Source organism: Onychomys torridus, chromosome 10, assembly GCF_903995425.1.
Source record: "Onychomys torridus chromosome 10, mOncTor1.1, whole genome shotgun sequence".
NCBI classification, from domain to species: domain Eukaryota; kingdom Metazoa; phylum Chordata; class Mammalia; order Rodentia; family Cricetidae; genus Onychomys; species Onychomys torridus.
In genome coordinates, this window is record NC_050452.1 from 76,332,683 (window position 1) to 76,356,546 (window position 23,864).

General features: G+C 41.7%; 1 protein-coding gene across 2 annotated transcripts in view; it reads right to left on the reverse strand.

Annotated features, from left to right (window-relative positions):
• Arhgap24 (Rho GTPase activating protein 24) overlaps positions 1-23,864 on the reverse strand; it is a 399,402-nt gene that overhangs the window by 198,829 nt on the left and 176,709 nt on the right. For both annotated transcript variants that reach the window (XM_036201559.1, XM_036201560.1), the window contains exon 3: positions 23,705-23,792. In XM_036201559.1, the coding sequence (XP_036057452.1) occupies positions 23,705-23,792 (88 nt within the window). The remainder of the gene's footprint in view (positions 1-23,704; positions 23,793-23,864) is intronic.

Here is a 23,864-nt window from a genome sequence, read left to right on the forward strand (position 1 = left end):
AAACCTTCAACCCTGCTAGGCATTGGGCTAACCTGTGGAATTGATGGGTACTGTCCTTCTCAAAGACTCGTTGGGGATACTCTTTCACAGAGCATTTTCTACAGGTTTCACACTTACATTGGTGCTCTGTGGACAGTTAGATCATGGTTCAGGAATAATAGCAATGACTATGTTTTATTTACTTCTCATGTTTTCCATACCATGGAGTATGCAAACAGATACCTAATAAATACTTGAATTTTTAAGCCTCCCCTTTTTCCTTTTTTTACTGGAAACTGACATACTCTTATTGATTGTGACAACTATTTTACTGACAAAAGTGCCTTGTTTTAAGTTCACATCCACATTTGAAGGGCCAAGACGTTTCTAAGAGGAGTGGCATATTTGAGTTGTCTGGTTGTTTAATGGGAACCTTTGCATACGGTATTCTGCATCAGTTAGCTAATTCCTCTACTTACTTTTATACTTACTAAGAACTCTCTGAATTAAAAGCATATAGTGGAATGCATGGAAAAAATATGTATCTTGAAAGATGCAACAATCATGAAAAAGCAAGAGTTCTACGTGACAGACGTCTCGTGGAACCTCTGGAGCTAGGATTACACACCCACCCACCCTCCCTCCCCACACACACCTTTTATTATGAGTTGTTCTGATGGTCCATTAATCAAGAATGTCAATGACACAAATAATTGCTGTGGTTTGCTTCTAACAACACAGGGCTGTGAGAAAAGTCAGTTGGTTAGCTTCTCAGCTTCCAATAATTCATCCCCTCTCCTTCTTTCTCAACAGCGAGTGTCATTCAATAATACATATGTAGTCTCATTGAATTCGGGTTCTGGGGGTACTACTGTTATTGTTTATGTGACTTATCTCTTGCCAGTTTCATGCACAGACAAGGATGTGGCTGAGATGAAAAGTAGAGTTCTAAAAATTCATATATCCAAGAAGCCAAATCAATAGCCCTCCCCAGTCACACAAGCTAGCACCTTGGCTCTCCAGGGCTGAAGTTCGATGCCAAATATCTTTGAATTGTGGAATTATAAGTGAAGCACTCTGGACTCATACAAAATGGAAAACATTTTTCAAGTGAAAAAATGGTTTCTGTGTTTTCCATGCATCTTCAGGCAGGGCTGAAACCAGAGGTGATCATCAGAATGAACACAGCAGAACCACTGGAAGGGATGGACTTACAAATGAATGGATTCGTTAAAGAGTATGTTTTTTAATATTAAGGATGAAAATCACCTACAGGACAACAACACCTTGGTAGCTGTTAGAACCAGTGATAACTGGGTTGGGAATCTGGGTTGCTGGAAGATACCCTAGAAGTTTATCGATTAGATTTCACCTTCAAGATCATACTGCTGTGTTGAAGCTAGATGGGAAGTTGTGACATTTCTAAGACATTTGCTGGTTGGTAAATTAAGCGGACATAAGGTCATCTTCACTCAGGTTTGCTGTTTCCTTGGATACAGACAGGATGAAGGGATGGAGTGGCCATCAATCAGCTCTTGTGCCACCTGTAGGCAGCCTCAGTTTACCTATGTGACTGTGGCAAGCACAACAAGATGGACAGCTAGGACTCTAGGGTAGTGAAAATGCTTCTTTCTCTATGTCTTGTTTCTTTAACCATTAATTTTTGAAATAAAACTTGGAGCAACTCATTTACTTTTTAGATTTATGTATATAGTATTTCCCCTGCATGTGCATCTATGTACCATGCATCTACAGTGCCCATGAAGGCCAGAAGAGGGCAATTGATTCCTTAGGATCAGAGGTACAGATGGTTGTGAGCTGGCAAGTGGGTGCTGGGAGTACAGTCTGGATCCTCTGGAGAGCAATCAGGTCCCCTTTACCACTGAGCCACCTTTCCAGCTTTTGACTATTTCAAACAGTTTAATTGAAGTCATTTAAATTTTCCTCTCAATTTCATGTCCCAGGTCCCAGCCTTTCTATTCTTCTAAACACTTTATTAGCAGAGATATGTTCCTGGGCTGTGGAGTGGTTCACTTCCTGTGTGGCCATATACAGCAACTTACAATGCCATCTGCCTTTTGTTCCAATTGTTCCTTGATGAACCTAAATTTCAAAACCATTTATCATTGCTTAGGGATTCAAAACCTTTCATTTTAATTGGTATGCAGGGTTCCCAACCATGCATTGAATTTTTACATAAGCAGCAATTACTCATGACTATGGCCCCAGGTATCATCTCAGCCATGGGGTTTGCAACATTTTATTAATTCAGGTGTCCAATGGAAAATTTCATGTACTCTTTACCATAAATATCCATATATTAACAAGCTTAAGCAACATGCTAAAAGCCACAAAGGTGACTATTTGTTCATAAGTGATGTGCAAAATAGTAAGGACACATAGCAAAATTAAAATACCCTTTTCCCCTCTAAGTAACATATAAGACAGCCTATAGCCATATAACCTTGAGGGCACCTGATCTCCTCTAAGCTCAGAGGCAAGACAAGGTCAAACCTGGTTAGTAGTGGGATGGGAGAAATGTATAAACTGGCAAGCAATGTGAAAAGAACTGGAAACAACTCATTATAAAGACAACTTAACCAGACAACATCACATACTCCAGGATCACACAGACCAGGGCTGACCCTTGTCACAGAGATGCAGCTTGCTCATTCTTATCCCACCTCAGTGTCTATAGCTGAAAACTAGAACTAATCAAAGAATGAACCCAAATGACATTATTGTGAAAATATGTCTAATGCCTTGTTGCCTCTTGTAGACACCTAATAAATTAATTCAATTTGCATGCATATCTATTCTTATGTCACTATGTATCCAAGTACCGACCATATGCATATATGTGTTTTATTCTCTTTGCTACATGCACAGTAATTAATCTGTTATTTAGCTGATTCAGGTGTCCTGTTCCACTCAGCCACTAAGCTGAATCAATCTTGCGCTTGGGTGAATGGACAGGTTAAAAGAATCAGTATTTCTTGTCTTTATTTCTACATTTCTATTCTTTTCACCCTCTCCTGGTTTCCAGGGTGTAGGGTAGTGGGGGGAACATCATCAATATCTCAGTTCAACAAACATTTCTATCTTCCAGTAGAAAGCATCCCCTTGGTCAGCCCTAGCATCTGCCTCTAAATTTGAGGAGGGTTCACTCTGCACCCTGACAACCAAATCCTGCCAAATACTGGCAGATGGTGTCTCCGCACAGATGCCTACAAGTCACATGGTCACCAAGCAAATGTTCTGGCTCCATGAGGGCAGATCTATTCCAGCCATTGATTTTTCAGTTCCTCCTCAACTTTGGCAAACAGAAAACAGATTCTAGATCATTGTCTCATTTTTCCATGACCCTTTCATTGGAAATGTGTTTTTCAAGAGCAGACTTCTTCTTTCTCATTTGGTTTTGGTCTTTAACCTCATCATCAAGTGATAGAAGGGAATTGTAGTTTGGCAAAATCATTCACCAAAATATCACTAGACAGACAAGCAAATTCTGTTTCTATCTCAACTACTGGCCAGATACCCATAGTTTCTCTCCAAGGGGAGGAAAAAAAACCAGCCACATCCAAGTGGGAAGGAGTCCGCTCTTCCCTCACCAGATGCACAGTAGCTGATTTTACTGTCTAGTGTTCTTGTTCATCTTCAAGCCACACACACCCAGGTACATGGAACTAAACTGAACCTAGAACATCAAAGAGGCAATGTCCTAAAAGAACATATAAAATTTTAATGATGTTGATCTCCACCATAGACTTTCACATATCTTTTAAAATGAGAAGAAAGGCCTGGCTTAGGATGTAGATCAATGAGGAGTATATGTCTAGAATGTGAAAGGCCCAGAGTTTGATTCTCTACATGAGCCTCAGAATCAGACAGACAGAGAAAGGCATATATACATTGTGAGAGTTTTTGATATTTTGTTTTATTTTTTGAGACAGGGGTCCCATGCAGTCGGGACTGGTCTCAAAATCACTGCATGGCAGAGACAGACCTTGAACTCCATATTCTCTTCTTCCTGCCAAGCTTTGGGGTTCTAAGTGTATGCCATCATGCTTGGCTTGATTGAAGGTGGTTTTTGGCTTTTATCTCTCTGTCTTTTCTTCTGAGTCAATAAGACCTCAGCACAGATTTTTCTCTCGGCCCCATACTCAGTTTCTTCTCAACAAAAGCCATACCATCACAATATAACAAGGGTGTTATAATGACTGACATATCATAAAATTCTTCTATCTGAAAAATCTTGCACCATTGGGAGAGTCAAAAGCAAGCCAGTGTGGTGGGAGGACACCAGCAGGGGTGGCAACAGGAGTGGGCATGTTCTGGAGGACTTTGAACTTTGACATGGAGCTAGGTGTGAATGCTGAGTGTTAAGGGAAGGTGCTGAAGGCTTTGGACAGCTAGAGCCCTAGTTCAGACTAATTCAGGATGATCATGCTAGAATTTTGGTAGAATGTGCATTCCAAGGGAGTAAGTGAAAAAGTCTAGGAGAGATATGTCATGGCTTCTGTGAGAACAAAGAGACAGGGATGGACAGAAGACAGAGTGCAGGCACCCTTTGGTAGCCGAAGCAGCACTACTGGCTGGCAGACTGACTCTCATGTTCTGAATTCTGACACGTTGAGTTCTTTATTCAACTAACAGCACACTGACCACTCAACAAAGAAACAACAGAGAAAAAAGTATAAGCAGACTCAAGCTACTCAAAGCCAAGGATGCTAGCAAGTCAAGAAAAGGGGGAGCCAAGCAAGAAAAGAGCCAGGTGAGAAGTCCAAATGGTCCTCCTAGACCAAAGCTAGACATGAGAAGAAGACAGGTTAAGTCAGTCAACAGAAAGCCTGGTGTGGCATGATCTCCAAATGTTCCTTTTATCTTCAAGCATTAAATAACATCAAAAGTCAATCCATGGTGTTCCAAGCACAGAGAATGGGCATCCACTGGGGAGCTAAAGGAGACAGTAAACAGCCAAGAAGGGAATTATTGAAAATTAAAGAGACATGCCTGGTCTTGTGCTATCTGCAGATGACTTTGTCAGAGGAAGAGATCTTCATACATTACAACTGAAGAAGGGAGCTTCAGCAGAGGAGAGGTGTTGTGTTCAGCACATGATGCTGAATAACCAGCTACCCACATGTGGAAGAGTGAGGTTTGGCTCCTTCTTTATAACACACACACACACACACACACACACACACACACACACACACACACACACGCACACACAAACATGCTGCAACTGTGTAATGATGATGGTGTACTCTGCCTCAATCTCAATAACATGACAACCTTTTTAGAGCATTAAGGGAGGTCAGCTCACTGGCTTTCCCATTACAGTGTCTGTTCAATGAATCACAGGAAAGGTGAAAATTGCTAAAACAAACCACTGCAGGTTAGGGAGCAGTTTACAAAGATGTAAGATGATATCACCGATTTTCTTCACAAAGGGAGAAATTTTTAATTTCCTTTTAGTTTAATTTCTTAATTTTCATCTTAAACAAGCTAACTTAAAAAAACAATTGGGATTCAAACCCCATGTCACTTGCTTACTGGTTTCATGATCTTTGGGAATTTCTTAAAGCTTTTGAACTTGAGTAACTTCATCACGTGGGGAAAAAAGCTGTCAGGGTGGTGAAAATGAAACAATACAGATAAACAGCCCAAAGTTATATTGATCGTAGAGCATACATAAATAATAGATAGTCCTATGACTATTAAATTGTCATCACCATACTACCAAATAGATGGCTTGGGATGGCTGTAGTCTTGTTTCCACACCAGCAAAATTAAAAGAAAATTAGACAGAGAGCATGGAAGACTGCTCAAGCACAAATTTGGGGACACATATGCTGGTCATGAAAACTTCCCTGGCACAGCTCTTCCTCTTCTTTAAACCAAACAAAATTAGCTTCTGAACAACAAGGATTTCCATTTTCATAGACCTTCTAAATTTTTTGGTTTTAAATTCATATTTAAATTGCCATTGTCAAAGGTCACCCATGTCTAGAATATAAGAATGGAAACAATAATAGATTTGGATACACAAAACTTACTAGTACTTGAAAGGCAAGAGATCTCATCTGTCCCAGGTTGCAGAAGTCTTTACAATGGAAAAACACACGTTCTTTAATTCATTTTAGGCACATTTAAAACTATAGACATTTACCCATGCTGAAGAGTTTGACCTCTATGTTTTTTTGTTGTGTATTTGTGTTCTAGATGATAATGTGACAGTTGTCCAGAAATGCCAGGAGGCTTTCTTGTTGTCTTCTGTTTTTCTGTAATTAAACAGCGAGCACTAAATTTGGAACTTTTTCAAGCAAGTTGCCCTTTCAAAAGTACACAGTATGGCTCATATCACAAAAGGGACATGTTTACATCTTGATGAGATGTGCAGAAAAAAAAACCCTTTATACTCCTATTTGATTTTTGTTATTTGCAGTTAAAGATAAAACTTTGTTTTATCAGGTGACTCTTAAAAAATATTCTTTAATATTTATTTGGCCAAGGACTCCTAGAGATTTGTGTGGCTCAAAGGGTCCAGTTCCAGTTCCTGGCTTCAGTGATACATCATGCTTCAGGAGTCTCAGCCTGGCTTGACACACAGGTTATCCACACAGTCATTGGTCTCTAACAGAAGCCAAGCTGTGAGTGTGAGCCATCCTTCTTTCCTTTATCATGAACCCTCTCCACTGACCCTTCCGGTATAATTTCTTTGCACCACTGGCAGATACCAAGAGTCTAATCTCTTCTATGTTCTCATATAAAGGAACCTGGAGATGAGGGAGAATTTGTAAATGCTACTGTTGTCAGAATACATAAAAGGTCTAGGGGTCGCCTAGTTGCTGTATTATCATCTCCTTGCTGCTCCAAGTAATTTCGTGTGGTGGATGGTGGCATTTTCAGCTATGACCAATATCCGGAGCCACACTGTCCCTGGTTCCTGGCTTGTAACTGAGTCACTGGTCACTAGACTGAACACAGAGTCAGACGCCTGCCTGCGGTTGCTTCAGCAACCGTAGTCTCATGGGCAGCATCCATGATGCCCTTGAGGCTTTGTGTCCTCGATAGGGGATGAAATGGCACCTCCAGTACCATTCACTTTCCAGGAGGCACCAAGTACATGTGCTAGGGGGTCAACAGGTAGACAATGGACTGAGCAGGGCAGATAGGCTTACCACCAGGTACCAGTTTGTCCTGAGTGTGGAGAGCAGTCATCTTGTGGCACAGGGATGGATTTTAAGCACATGAGAAAGAAAGTAAATGGAGTCTGACAAGAGAAACTCACTTTTAAACATCAGAATAGAAATCATCTCATTTTTTTTCCCACTGAGTGCTTTCACATCAATTGATTCTTCACACGTTTACAGATGGAAAATGGCAGGAAGACATTAGGAACACTCACTCCCAGATTTCAGGACTTTAGAAATGACCAGGGCTACTTTCCTTGAGTAAGTAGACAGGGGCTCCTGGGACTCACTCACAGAGATCCCCATCCTCATTTGAATAACAGTGGATTCCAGGCAGTCATACACTTCACCTTGTCCAGGAAGAACCCCAGCTTTGTTATCCACTCATTTTAATAGTGCCAGAGACCCCCAAAATGGACTCTATCAGAGTTTATCAAAATGAGGGAAGACTACTTCTATTAGATGTTCATTCAGATGGAGAACAACAGTTTCATAAGGACACAGACCTGGCTTATAGCGTCTGTTTTACAGCTGATTCATTTTCTTTATTTCTGAATTGAGTCCTCGTCATGTTCAACAGCCTCTTGGAATCTTCCTGTCTTGGTTTCCTAATTGCAGGCATATACTGCCATGCCCAGTTCTTCACATACATGATTCTACCTATATGCTTTGTGAAACAAACATCAGGCCTGACTTGAATTACTAAGATACTATAGTACTTGGGGCTTCTGATCATCTGCCCATAGTATACCATTTACTAATTTTATTCTGTGTCTTCTCCCCTCTTTTCTTTACTTCTTACTTTCGCATTTATTAAATAATGTCATCAGCTAGTTTGCTATGCTAGAAACATGATGATGAGCAAATTGTCTTCCAAGTTCTCATGAAACTTAGCACTCTTGTCAGAAGGCTACAAAAAGTGCAGACCTTCAAAGTGGGTTGAGACATACTGCAAGGCTTTGGTTAGGCATACATAACCTAAAGAAGCACAGATGAGGCCTGGAAAGATGGTTCAATGATTAAGAGCACTTGCTGCTCTTATAAGGACTGGAGTTTAGTTCGCAGAACTCACATTGGCCAGCTTACAACCACCTGCGGCCCCAGTCCCAATGCCATCATCATCCAGCCTCCACAGGCACCCTCATATACGGAGATAAGCTCAAGCTGGTCTTCCCCACTTAAACTGGGAAGCAGCCGGTCTAGAGTGAAGAAAAGGCATACACAAAGGCTGCATAAACACGCAGAGTGTGGATACCTGACAAGCTGGGAGCCTCCTGTGAGTATAGATGTGAGAGCCAAGGAGAAGAGAGAAATATACCAGAGATAGTTTATGCAGGGGCTTTCTAGTCTGACTTAAAAACCATCAGATTCATTTATGAGTGTTTTCCCTGGTGCTCATGAAGGCCAGAAGAGAGTACTGGACCCCTGGAGCTTGAGTTACATACAGTTGGTTATGAGCCATGATGTGGGTGTCAGGAACCTAATCTGAACCTCAGCTAGAGCAGCAAGTGCTTTTACCTGCTGAGCTTTGTTTTGTTTCAGCCAGTTTTGTTTTGTTTTGTTTCATTTTTTTTTCAAATAGAAGGGGGAGATCATATTTGAACATAAAATTTCACTTTGCATATGAGAACTCTCTCTGCTTTATATAAAGCTGAAACATTCTAAAAGTAAAGGCTTATAAAAAACAACACTGAGGGTATTTGTCTATGTTTATACTTCTAGCTACAGGGAGGCTGAGGCAGAGGCATCTTGAACTCAAGGCCAGACTTCCTAGTGAGGCCAACTCTAAAAATATCTCAATCTGTCAATAGTGTCTAGAATAAATAGAGCAGGGGGAGAACATTTCAGTTGTTCAGGGAAAAAAGGAGTGGGCATCGAATTTAAAGGGCCATCTGTCACAATAAAGATGAGAGAGAGCTAGACAAGTGGACAGAGACTCATGGGACTAACACACAGAGATCACCATCCTCATTTGAGTGGCGCCGGCTTGCAGACATTCACATGCACTGTTTAATCTGATAATTCCATTTTGTAACGTTTACTGATGTCATACACAAACATTCACAGGAAGGTGTGGTGTCCTTGAAGTCAATGGAAGAGAAGAATATGAACTGAGAATTAGGGAGTTATCAGCTATGCCAAGCAATTGCAAAGGGTGGATCTTATTAGAACCCAAACAATAATTGCACCCAGAAACATTTGCTCAAACCAGTGACATTAATAAGACAGAGCCTTCTTAGGGAGCTGAAACGGATTGAAGGACCAGCATGCATTGTAGAAGAGTGTAAAGGATGCGTGTTGCAAAAAGAAAGCTAAGTTGATGGTTACTGAGAGAAGCATGGTCAAGAGATGACGGCTCAGCATTTAATCAGAGGTATTACTGAATGTAGCTTTAAAATTTAAGATGTATGAGATTAATTTACTTTTCAGTAGAATTGCTTATGCGAGTAATGTAGCATAGAAGGCAGAGCTACATAAAAAGGAACAAGACATCAATAGAGCATAGTTCCCGAAAAAAGGATCTAATGGACTTCAAAGATAGAAGGGGGAGTGGACCAGGAAGGGAAAGGGCGGCTTTTCAGTTTAACAGGGAGAAAGGAGATAAAGTAGGAAATACATGGAGTTTTGTCTATTCAGTTCCAGGAAGTTTGAGGAATACGCATAAAATTAAGTGGGTTATACAATTATGTGGGAGTTGAAAACAAAACACACAATGAATAAACTATTGAAATAATAATTGATTTGCCTCCGTGAAATGAGGTATTTATTTTTCAATCAAAGAGCCCATTATGACAAATCCCAGCCAACAGATGAGCGTCAAACAGCCTCTAAGCACGACTTAGTCATTATCTCTCTATGATTCCTGTAAGTAAGTGACACACCAGGAAAATGACTCGTAAGGAGGACACTGTGATTGGTGTTGAAGAAATGAGCCCTACATCATGTCATGCCCCTGCACTAATTGTTTTCCAGAGCCTTAATTGCCTGTCTTGATGCTTCCTGCTCTTCAGTGTCTCAGTAACATGCGGGTAATTCACAGAAGATGGCTGGGGCCGCTGGGTAAGGGAAAGTTCATGGCAGTTTGCTTGTCCCTGACTAGACATAGCACAGTGGTGTTTAAGGCACTGTGTAGCACTTGAAAAAGGAATTCCAAACAAAACCAGTCTTGCTTAAACAGGAGGAAAAGATGAAAACAACAAGAATTCCACAGCTAGTTGTCTGGTCTACTTTTTTTTTGGGGGGGGGCTTGGTTTTTTGAGGCAGGGTTTCTCTGTGTAGCTTTGCGCCTTTCCTAGAACTCGCTTTGGAGACCAGGCTGGCCTCGAACTCACAGGGATCTGCCTGCCTCTGCCTCCCGAGTGCTAGGATTAAAGGCGTGCTCCACCAACTCCTAGCTCTGGTCTACTTCTTATAGGTAGAATATTAAAAAATAAAACAAAAAACTTGAAAAATTTAAATCTGAGGTCATTTTTCAGGAAAGAGCAAGTATGTATCTAAGACAGGATTTTTACCACAGGCCCCATTTCCATAGCACATTCTTGATGTTTCTGTCCTCCATAGTCTTTATGGGAGGAATAGTCGGGTTCTGAGCTGCAGCCTGACACACATATGTCAAGGTCTGGGTTTAACAGATGAAGGGTCTCTTGAAGGGCACTTGGCCCCCATCTCCCCTTTTGGCATGGGTTGGGCATTCTGGTATGGCCTGAGGTGTGTTTCCTGTAAATACACACTGAATTTAAGAACTCTAAGTTTCTAAATTTGAAAATAGGGTCTTTAAAGAGGTCACTAAGTTGAATGGGTCAGTGTGGGTTGATGTCACTCCAATGCATCTGGACTCTTCATGAGAAGAAATCAGGACACTGAAAGGCACAGAAACAGGGTCCTGTGAAGACACGATGAGGCAGAGCTGGTGGCTGTACAAGCCAAGGAAAGACCCTGCAGAAGGGACGTCCCAGTCAGCACTTTGACGTTGGGGTTCTGACCTCTGGAAAATACAGTTCTCTTGTTTTGAGCTCAGCTTACATTACCTAGTTCTGAGAACTTTAGGAAGGTAACATATGTTCTGCAGACTATTCACCCTCATCACAGACACACAAGGCTGCACTAGAACCTCTGCTTCTCTAGTTGCAGCTCACAGGAAGAGCTTTGGGATGGAATCAAGCCAATGTCGCTCCCTGATAACAGTCTGGTGACACCCCAGCAAAGGTCTGCTGGTCACAGTGGGCTGATACTATTTGAATATAATATAGAAATCTAAACTTAGGCTTACTGTTCCTGTCTTTCATGAGCACATACTTGTATGTTACTTTTACAAAATTAGCTGAATGGTATACCCTGTTGCCTGCTAACTTTCAGGAGCTCCTGTAGCTGACCCTATAAAAAGTGGAGCCCCAAACCACCCCTGTACACCCTGCAGTCTAGGGATAAACACACACCAGAGTTGACAGCACTTCCTTGGTACCACCCTTTCTTACTTGGGGCACCCATAGTCTCACTTCCGGTCTTTTTACACTGGCCAGTATTTTCTCAGCCTGAAGTTCTTAACTCATAGTTATCAAATCAAAATCCAGTAGTACTTTTAAATTCCAGCTGTAGACTTCCTAACTCTGGGAAGTCCTTACTGCCCCTTCACATCCTAAGTCCCTGCCAAATTTAGGGTCCAGTGCAACACTGTTTAGTCTCTATGCCAGGACTTAAGCATGGTGCCACATGACCTTTTGTCCTAAGAGCATGGTACTTCTTAAGTTTCCATCTCCCCCCAGTCTCTGAGGGAAGGATTCATCACTGATCCTGTTGATGTAGAACATGTGGTCTTTGACTCCTTTTTCCCATACTGGCTTCCAGGGAGCCTGGGTAGCTGTCATAACACAAATAACTCTGCATTTTCTTCTTGTGTTAACCCTACTGGTAGGTGAAGCTCAATCTGCTTTCTCTACCCATATCCATTTCAGGCAAACTTAGGGATGAAGTAGAGCTTAAAATAAAGTCAGAGTTCTTGCAAATCCTTGTTGGATTTACCTTTAGCTGCCAATTGTCTTATTTATGGTTCAGGGATTTCGAGAGGAAGGACCACACTTTGTTGGATGCACAAGACCTCTCAAGAATCCCAATGAACCACGCCCTTGACCTTTCCAGGACTGGTGTCATGGGGCTTGGATGATGGGTGGATCCAGTGGTTTGCTAGTCTCCTTCAGCTCATTCTCCCATACTCCTCAGCAGCTGTTTGCCGCACACTCATTTCTTCTCAAATATTTCTTTCCTGAGAAGTATGTTTTCTCTAAACTACTGGCTGCTCTCTCTACCAGCCATCAACTCACTCAAACCTGATTTGTTTTCCAGCTAAGCCCCTTCAAGATGCACCACCACAGGAGAAAACCACCCCAGAAATCCATTCACAGGAACAGCCCTGATATTTATTTGTGTCTTTCACTGTCTGTTTTCTCAGCCTCATTCGATTACAAAGTTCATTTCAATTACCGGATGAAAGAGGCAGGTAAGTACAAACAGCCTGAGCACACACAATTAAAACCATGCCACTAAGAACAATGAGCAAGGAAAACACAATTATTCAGGCGAATAACTCATTAACAAATAGCTTCTCTCATGAAGGCAATAAAAGACACGGTTGGCTTTAGTATTAGTGATGGACTGAATGGTGAGGCCAGAGGGACTAGATTTTGAAGAGAAAGGAATATGAGAAGCTAATGAGTTTCTTGAGTCCCCAGTGTCCTAAGGCAGTGGGAAAAGCAGCCTTGATCCAGTTCAATAACTCAGACCTGAAAGGTTCTAATCTTAACTGGCCCAGTACAGTCATTGCATCAGATAAATCCGAGGTCACATTTGCTCATTAAACCAGCAGATATCCATTGACTGTTTACTATATGATGGCACTCTACTAAACATTTGGGACAACAGACATGATCTCTCTCCTCAATAACTTCCAAGAAGAGAAGACAAAATAAAAAAATTCAGCAAATGTGAATATGGGGACAGAAGTTATAGTTTATCTTGATTCTGACTTTTTGACATTTAACTTAGTTCCTTCTTGCCATCCTCAGTGTTCTAGCTCTTAGCTATTTGGTCTCAGGATCTAGAGAATATACCTCTCTATGTTCTTACTGGTGGCAGAATGCTATGGCACATGCCAGCTTGTGGGTTCAAATGGGTGTGAAGCCACAGTGTTAGCATTGAGAATATGAGTATGCCCCGCTGATTGTCAGTGAGGGAAGTGATATGAGCCATAGCATGTTAAATAAACCACTGCATATAAAGCTTGACATGTATCATTACCCAAGACCCCACATGTACATACATGTGCATTTAATTTCAGCAACCATTAAATATCAATATGACCAAAGTGTTCCTCAGGTCTTAAAGGCATTTCAGTTGGGGCAAGGGGTGGGCAGGGGCAGGTTGATGACCAGTAGAGGATGAAATCAACTGCTCAGAAGAGAAATTTTTTAAATTTGTTTGATTTGTTCATATTTTTCTACTTTTTTTTTTGAGACAGGGTTTCTCTGTGTAGTTTTGATGCCTGTCCTGGACCTCGTTCTGTAGACCAAGCTGGCCTTGAACTCACAGAGATATGTCTGGCTCTGCCTCCTGAGTGCTGGGATTAAAGGTGTGTACCACCACCACCTGGCTGATTTGTCCATATTTTATGAGAGACACTGGGCACTGTAAGATACTGATGTATATGCAAAAGTGAATGTTCGGAATATGTCCCAAGCTTATTTAGCCTTGGGAATGCTTCCAGATCAGCACACACATGAATCACCCTGACTTGGGTGGCTGGAAGGAAGAATGGGAATGCTTCTAATCATGTCCAGTCCACTATCAATGACAGTCATCATTTAAAAGTCACACAGATTTTAGCTGTGGTCAGAAGGTGCAGTTCTGGGGGAGCTGGATCAAGGCTGAGACAAACTCAGTCTGGTCCCTGATATTTTCAGCTTCATCTTGGTATTTTAGTATCGTATTCAGAGATGGTCCTTCTAAATAAAAGTGCTGATGGTCTCTTTCCCAACCATGACTGACTCAGTGCAATGCTGTGCCCGACAGGCTGTCTCGGAGGTCTAATCCCAGTGCTGGTGGCAACAGTGGAGACTTCTTTTAGTGTCTCCATACTGCTTTTTATAGCTTTGCTTTTGTGTTTTTTTTTTCTGGCACAGGGATCAGAAAGCTGTGGCCATGGGCCAAATCTGGCCCCCTGTCTATATTTCACATTTTTTAAGTGGCTGGAGCAGGAGTCAAAAGAAAAGTAACAGTTCTTTCCTTAATTAAATTATTTAATAATTTTTGGTTGGTTTAAGATAATGTCTCACATTGTAGCCCAGGCTGGCCTAGAATAGCACATGGCATAGTCAGGGTAGCCTCAAATTAATAGTAACTTGTGTGTGTATGTGGGGTGTGTGTGTGTGTGTGTGTGTGTGTGTGTGTGTGTATGCTTATGTGGGAAAGGTTTGCATATGAACATGTGTACACATCCAAATGAAGGACAGAGGTCAACTTTGGATATCACTTCTCAGGAGAGCTGTCTCCCTAATTTTTTTATACAGCATCTCTTAGAGTGGTGAATTTGCCAAGTAGGCCAGGCTGGCTAGCCAGTGGGCTAGGGTCTTCCTCCCCCAGTCTTCCCAGCACTGTGATTACAATCATACCACCATGCTCTGCTTTGTATGAGGTGCTAGGGTCTTAAGGCTCACCAGCAAGCTCTTTCCCAGCTGAGATATCTTCTCAACCATCTCTTTCTGTTTTCATTTAAGACACAGTCTCACTGTAGTCTGGACTGGCCTGGGGTTCACTGTGTGTCACAAAGTGGTCTCAAATTTAGGGCGAACCGCCTACCTTAGTGTTCTGAGCATGGGACACGGTAACAGTTACTGACACATATATTACCTTAAGCCACATTTCAGAGCTGATGAAAAGAGTTGTAGTGGGCCCTGGCCAGCCACACTCACTGGCTGGTGTCGTTCTAGCAGAGTGAAGGAGTGAGGGCAGACACGCTATGGGGTGAAAAGCTTGTAACAGTGATGGGGAGTGGACCAGCGTGCGCACAGTGTAAAGTTACTCCCCATGGACACATCTCCTGAGTGGCCGTGTACTCACATCATTCTATAAAAGCTTGATGGTTCAAATGATACAAGCAAGAATGCCAAAGCATGAAGAAAAATCAAAAAACAAAAACACATCTAAAACATTCCCTTTGTGCCATGCAAACAGCCTCTTTCAAAGTCACACTGTAAGATATTTTATGTAGGAAGAGAACTGAGAAGCAAAACAAAATCTCCAAACTTGTTCTACAGAGAAGAATGCAGAGTAGCTGCATGCTGAGTGAAATGACGTATTGACTTCATGTTCCAAGCACTTGCGCACATACAGCTTTCACAGTGTAAGCGACTCCTACTCCAGCGCTCTAGATGGTCTGCCTACCCCGCAGAAGACTGCAGGGCTGCCTACGGACCTGGGCAGACAGAGGTTGTCACCACCGCTATTGAATGGCAAATACAGCTGCATGGATTTGAGCATAGCTCTGAAACAAAAGGGGAGAGTTTAAGACACAGCCACTATTGTACAAGCAGATGCCTTAGCAGCATAGTTAAACAGCGATCAAGACAACAGCCAAGTCTTACATTGAACCAGTTATTGAAAGTATTCATGTGGCGCTGGAGAGATGGCTCAGTGGTCAAGCACGTGCACTACTCTTGCAGAAGACCTGAGTTCAGTTCCCAGCATCTATGTCTGGCAGCTCAAGACTCGCTGTAACTTCAGCTTCAAAGGGTCTAATGCCCTCTGTGTTCTCTGCAGGCACTGAATTCATGTACACAGACACACATAAATACACAAAATTAAAATTAAAACAAAATCTTTTTTAAAGTATCCCCATGTTTACATATAAAATATATGCCAAACACTGACTTACTTTAAAATTTTTATTTTATGTTTAATTATGTATATATGTGCATCTGTGTGAGGGCATGCGCATGTGTGTGTTGGGATACCTGCAGAAGCCAAAGGCATTGGATTCCCCTTGAACACAAGTTACTGGCAATTGTGAGCCACCAAAAATGGGTGCTGGGAATCAAACTTGGGTCTTCTGGAAGAACAACAAAACTTCTTAGTCACTGATCCATCTCTCCAGCCTGTGACTTACATTTTAAAATGATAGCAAGTTGATATATCAAATGATATCATTTGTTCAATCCAGGAGTCACAAACACAGACATGACTGGTAAACTTTCATTGCCAATATTGCATAATTACCTTCCCAAACTAGAAAATTAGCCAAGAATTTTCTTTCCCAGAGACACCCATGAGTATCTGTCAGAACTATTTATTTCTCAGTTGGCTTGTAACATAACACAGCTGAACTGTCTGAGCAGATTCAACTTTGATAAATAAAGACTTTTATAGACTCCAGTCCTAGGAAATGTTCTACCCAGGACACGTTCCCTTATAAATGTGTGACGTAGATCCAAGGAGTTTCACATTGTGGGATGAGAAGAACAATCAAATTGGAGAGCTACACTCTGATGGAGACCACTTCTTACACTAGGCGGTAACTAGCATCCATGGAGAGTTATCATGTTTATGTGAGCATCTTACAGAGCTGGGACAGGAAGTAGAGGGACCTGACATCTAAACACAGGAATTGAAAGTTAAAGACAGTGATTAAAATGGTTAACAAAATCTCTGGTCCTGAATTGAAACCACTGCACTTCATCCATGTCCATGATTGAATGAGTCAAAAGAAAGCACGGTTCTGCACATTTTTTGGTGAAAAAAAGAAGGATCTGTAATACACTTATTCTATTTTCTGAACACCCATGTCTACTAGCTTTTCACTTAGCTCCTATGAAATCCTGGAAAATAGTTAGAATGGATATATCGTTATTAAAATTTGTAGAATCTGTGTGCTTGTGTGAGGGTGTTGGAAATAATTATCATGGTGATGAAGAGAGAGGAACTAAATGGTGATTTGTTCCCTTCTTGAAGGATTTTAACTGGTTTCCAGGGAAGATGATCACCTCAGATGGATCACTTTGGCCTTTCTGCTCCTGGAACTTTTTTTTTTTTTTATTCCTCATCCCACTTTGTTCTCTCTTTGGACAAGGGAAGAGGTAAGACAACCTCTGACTTCCTGGTAGACTCTGGGAACCGGTCCCATATGGAGAGATGAGAACCTGGAATGCTGGCAGTTGCCTTTGAGATCTATAATGGGTATCTGCTTGGTTGAGGGACTGATTCCCAGCATAAGACTGGTAACACATATGTTTCTTGGTGGCTAGACAATGGGCAATCTTTTTTTAAATAAATGTATTTGTTTATTTATTTTACATCCTGGCTTCAGTCTCCTCTCTATCCTCTCCTTCTAATCCTTCCCCCCACTTCCTCCTCTGCCCCCTATCCAAGACCCCTCCCTTCCTATTGAGAAAAGGGCAGGCCTCCCAAGGATATCAACAAAACATGGCATATCACATTGTGGTAAGACTCAGAACCTCCCCTTGTACTAAAGCTTGGCAAGGCAACCCAATATGGGGAGTAGGGTATGGGCACTCTCTTACTCAGTGTGTATGGGAGTGCATAAGGACCCTGAGAATAGCTCCCTTGGTGTTTATTCTCTGGGCTTCAGAGTCCAACAGTGCTCATGCTCATGGGAGGACCATTTCCTTGGTGACAGTTATTCCCATCGAGTAAGACCACTTCTGGCAAGTGTGTTTTCATTCTACATTTTCTTGACACTATGTTGTGACCTTAGCAATGCTTGCAATCAGTCTGTAGGCATCTTCACCCAGTGTTCATGTTATGATGCTTTTAAATGTGTAAATAGTTTTAAATAGATTAAAATGCCTCACTCTCACCTCAAGTACCCAGACTCTCAATCTTAATGGAGGAGCTGAAGAGAGATTCCTGTTTATCTATTTCAGTCCAAAGCAAGTAACTTCACATGCCTGTGCTCTGGAAAATATGGTCTAGATTCTAATATACTGCTGGCTCATTTTAAGTCCTCATAATTATGTTTACACACATTTATAGTCTCCTGAAAGTTTGCCTGTAAATCAGTAACACACGGTCTTATGCTCACATACAGATGCAGGCAAACAGAAGAATATGTGCACATATTTATAGACGCTAGTCAATGTATTTAGTGTTCTCTTGTCATGCTTGACCAAACTATCTCCCTGTGCACTGATTTCTTCATGTATGTAATGGAGGTAATCATATTGCTTCCATCAAGGACCTGGAGGGACTCAGGGAAATGAGTCACGCAAAAGAAGCTGGGGTGTTTTCCTGTGCATCAGGGAATCACTGTGCCTGGATTTATCTTTTTCTACCATCCAGGAATAGTTAATCTTAGAAAATAAAAGCCAGATCCTGTGTCTGAGCAACCCTAAGGGGCATTCCATCTTCAGAGCTCCATAGACTCAGATACAACCTCAGTTGCAATGGCAGGCAGAAATCTCTGCCTGTCTCTGTCTCCTGCCCTTATTCCCTCAGATGAGCCATCTCCAGAGAGCAGTCCCCGTAAGAGCTCTAACGTCACTCTCCATCTGGATGAGTTTCCCTGAAACTTGCTTTAAAATTATAGGTGGGACTACATTAAAATGTCCCCCACATTATCTTAGAGATGCCTTGGTGGACTCTGGCTTGAAGAAAACAGTGCTGTTAAAGCTCCAGATTCTAAGTTGAAAGTGTTGTATGGAGCCCTGCCCATGGCTGACCACTGATACTGCATCCCTTCCAAGCCTATGGATAGAAACCAAGTTAGAGATGGAGCCCTGCCTCTGGCTGACCATTGATGCTTTATGGAGCTGCATCCCTTCCAAGCTCACTGACAGAAATCAAATTAGAAATAGAGCCCTGCCATGGCCGTTACAAGGCAGGATTAGGAAACTGGACATGCTTCTTCCAGAGAGTGGTTTCATAATAGGCACAAACTCTTGAGGGATGGGAAAGACTGTCTGCTAGCTATAGAAAAGCAGGAAAACTGGGATAGAGAGGTGGCTCAGCGGTTAACAACACTTGCTACTCTTGCAGAAGACTTAGGTTTGATTCCCAGCACCTATATGGCAGCCTACAACTATTTTTACTATTCTCAATTCCAGTTCCAGAAGATCTATCACCTTCTTCAATCAATGGACACCAGGCATACACATGTCACACATAATACATGCAGACAAAGAATTCATCACATAGAATAAACATAATAAATCTTTTTTTTTTTTTTTTTTTTTTTTTTTTTTTTTTTTTTTTTTTTTTTTTAGCAAGACAGAAAGGCATAAGAGCATAGCTTGTGAGCTTTTGAAATCTTCCTCCTCCTCCTGAAGTAAGTCCTCTTGCTGGAACCTGAAGCTGGAAAGTCACTGGCTGAGCTAGGTATTGAAGTTGATGCCTCTTGGAGAAAAGCACAAGATGTGGGAGCAGGGAAACAGCCTGTTTCTCTCCCTTTTCAGGCCTGGCAACACAAATGTGCTGGTTGCTTAAATACTCAAAAAGAAAGCAGCAGGACATGAAGTCCTCATGTATTCCATCCAAAAGGGCCATGTCCACAGTGCGAGTGGCCTGCCGTGTGAAGTGCACTGCCAATCCCACAGACATGAAAACCTTATGAATTCACCCCCTGAAAGCATCAGCATTTGGAGAGGCACATAAAGACTCGGAGGTGTGAGGTGCTATATTCCAGTAACAGCATCTGTTGACCAGGATCCCTACATCCAGAGACCAAGGCACAGAAGAAGGAGGAGGAAGCATGTCAGGATTTCCCCCACAATAGTCACCAGTCACAGAACCAGAAGGGAAGGAAGGCCTCACAGAGCAGCAAAAGTACAACATGGCTGCATAGGAGCTGCAGTCTTCAGCAACATCACAGACACACACATCTGGATGCCTGAGGTGCTGACATCACAGACACACACACAGCTGGATGCCTGGAGTGCTGACATCACAGACACACACACACACACACAGCTGGATGCCTGGGGTGCTGACATCACACACACACACACACACACACACACACACACACACAGCTGGATGCCTGAGGTGCTGACATCACAGACACACACACACAGCTGGATGCCTGGAGTGCTGACATCACAGACACACACACACACACACAGCTGGATGCCTGGGGTGCTGACATCACAGACATACACAGTTGTAGCCAGAGCAGGGAAGCTGCTGCTCCTGCCTAGATGGGTGCTGAGACCCCTTTTTCCCTTTGGCTCTCTTTCACCGAGTCTCCATCTCCCTTTACTCTTCCTGAGATGTCATCCTAAGAAAGTCAACGCATTATTGCTCCATTCACTGTTCTGTTAATTTTGTAACAAAACAAGGGAAATTCAACCCAAACACCTTATAAGAAGCAAAAACCAGCAACATTTTCTCTCTTCAAGGTTTTTACATTAAAGATCTGCCAACATCCTTTTCTCAATCACATTTCCCAAAAGCTTAGTACTTGGCCATAAATGTTCACTCCAGTCTAAAATTTGGCACATCTGACTGTATGCTCTTCAAATTTGCCAATTTGGCAGACATCTTTAAAAAAAAAAAAACAAGTAGAGAAACTGGAAAAATTGAAGTGAGATGTTGTAAACCATGGCACTATTCAAAAGACAATTCATTTCAGGGATAATAAATCCATAAAACACCCCACACTAATTTAGAGTGGGTTACTTTCCCAGTGAGGTTTTTACAAGCTGAAAATCTGCATGTAAATATGATATACAAATGAATATAAATTAATAATATACAAAGATGCAAGTTTCCCAATTCTGTTGAAAATTCCTTATTTTCTTATTATTTCTTAGTTTTTTGCATTTCAATCTAATGAAAAAACAAACAAAAACAAAAATCTCTACATAGAAATACATTATAAAGACGTATTTACGCATGAAGATAAACTGCTCTCACACATATATCTGTCTATATGCATAGAGTGTTAGTATAAATAGTAAAGAGCTGGCTGCAGTCTTTGCCTAGCTTTGCTGGATATCACCACGAGCCGACGGGATTACAGGACTTAAGTGTCTCATGTTCATTCACACGTCTTGGGGAGTTAGACTTTGATACATATTGTCCATAGAGACAGGTAGGTGGGGTCTGTGTTCATTATGTGTGGCATGTAGGGTGGTCTTCCCAGAGTGGCAACTGAGCACTCTACAGGAATAACCAATGTGGACTACAGATTGTCATATATACACATATATGTCTGCACATATGACAGATGTGTCAGTACAGAGTGCCAACCACAGATTTGCAATCCTTTCTCCCCCCGCCCCCTGCCAGTTTCTGACTAATGGAAACAGTCCACTGTAGCCTCTCAAACGCCCATGTTAAAACATGATGCAACTGGAAAAACTAGAAAATATTGTATTGTTGTTCCCATTGGGAAAGATAAGGCAAGTATCTTGTTATTTGTAAATAATCCTAATGTTGAAAAAAATCCAGCATTAACTATGTTCAATAGATCTCCATAATTGTTTTGTTTTGTTTTTTGAAGACAGGATTTTGCTGTGTAGCTTTGAAGCCTGTCTTGGAACTTTCTCTGTAGATTAGGCTGGCCTCGAACTCACAGAGGTCCACCTGCCTCTGCCTCCCGAGTGCTGGGATTAAAGGTGTGTGCTACCACCACCCGGCCAATCTCCATATTCTTATATTGAGTACATCGGTACTTGCCTGGAAATGTCATCCTGTCCCTAGGTCACAGAAATACAGCCCCAGTTAATGAAATGAGTAACAAAGAGAGTTGACTTTCAGTGATGTGTGTGTGTATCCAGGTGTCTTTTCAAAGCACAATTATCATAGTTCTTTCCATGCTCTATAAGATCGATCACTCAGAAATGCAAATCTTAACTCACAGCACTGGTGGTTTAGATAGTAACATGTCTCGATGGAGCTGTGTGCACACTGTAGGTACTAGTATGAACACAGCAGCAAGACTCAATTCCCTGCACACTTTTTTTTTTTTTTTTACAAACCTTAGACTTCTTTTCGCATAGTCTTAAGTATCTTAAATGTGTTGTATCACAGGCTCTATAGCATGTGTGCTGTCTATAAGGCTCAATAACACAGCATATTGGAAAATTCATCCACAGTGTCTTAGACCTGAAGACATGGCACTCTAACACAAGCTCAAGAACACCCACCTTACATCAGAGCCTTCTCTAAAAGCTTCGGTCTATGGGCAGCCTGTAGACTGACTGGGTAAGTAGACTCTTGACATTATTACTGGAGATAAAAAGCCAAAGCCATCCATTTAATACCATGCTGGTTTAAAAGCCAACAGGCCCTAGTGTGAGAGAACAAATAGGGAAAGAAACTTCCTCTACTGATACTTCAAAGCCTCTGCGACATCTGGAATCTGGTTCCATAAGGGGTATTCCTCTAAGAATTAAGAACAAAGGGGGCTTTAAGAGGGCAAACAAGAGTCAGGTTTCTTACAATGTGTTCTCCCTGGGGGAAAACAAATAATGCAACACATCGGACTAACCTCTCTGCACTTTGGCTGCATTAATTAACGTTTAGTCACGGATTCCATCTTGAGCCTGCTGAACTCAACGCTACAGCTGTTTTCATTGAGGGGGAATATACACTCTCATGTTTGAGATTGCCAGACCTTATAAATCTGGGGAAATGGGTTTGGTTGACTGCTTTTGTGCCAGCATTATTGATACAAATTACATATCACACACACAAATCAATTCACACCCACCCTACACAGCATGGAGATCAATATCAACATCACATCAACCAGGTTGTCCAGCGCCAACTCTGTAAAAACCACATTCTTCACCCACTTCTACTTTTATCAGGGGATAAGGAGACAGCAAAGAACTGATCAAAGACGTGAGCTGTGGCTTTGGAGGTGCAGTTCCGGGGCTATTATAAGATTTAAGTGTGGATTAAATGCACTAAAATGGGTGGGAGCTGATAGCCAAGAAAATGAACAGAGCAAAATGAACAGATGTTGCAGGTACTGAGCACTCTTGATGACCTGGGAGACATGTCCGCAGTCCACAGGCCAAACATGTGTAAGTGGTTGGTTGGAAGCAAAGTTGAGACACAGGACTGTAATAATTCTTGCTTGTGCATTGAGAGATTTTTTTAAAAAATAGGAATGACTTATTCAAAAATCAGTTTTGCAAGGCAAATTATCAGATAATCCTCTGGGAAGAGAGTTTGACCAGAACTTGTGTCAAGATTCCATCATAAGATCCTTATGAAATTAGATTCACCTCACACAGTACTTTGCAATACCATTTCATCAATTCCAGTCAAATCAAGAGTCTCCTGGGCAGGTGAACCATCCTGTGGCCATCCATGAGCATGTGCATGTGTACACATTCATTTGTATTGATGTACAAAGGTGGCAACATTGTCTGTGTAAATGATAGCCAAAGTAAATGCTCACATTCCCAATTAATACTTTCAGCCAGAACAGAAGGGTATCAAAACTTGACATGTCTTCACTTTTCCCAACATAGAACAGCGATAATTTGATCAAAACAGAAAATTTATCTTACCTGGAACTACTTCAAAAAGGAATTTCCCTGGGTTCTCTTCATTGCATGGATGTTCAATGACTTTATTTCCCGGCAGAAAAATAGTACCCTGTAAATACAAATACCCCAAACATCAGCATAAGGGCAAGTTCCACACAGCAGCAGAATTGACTACCCAAGT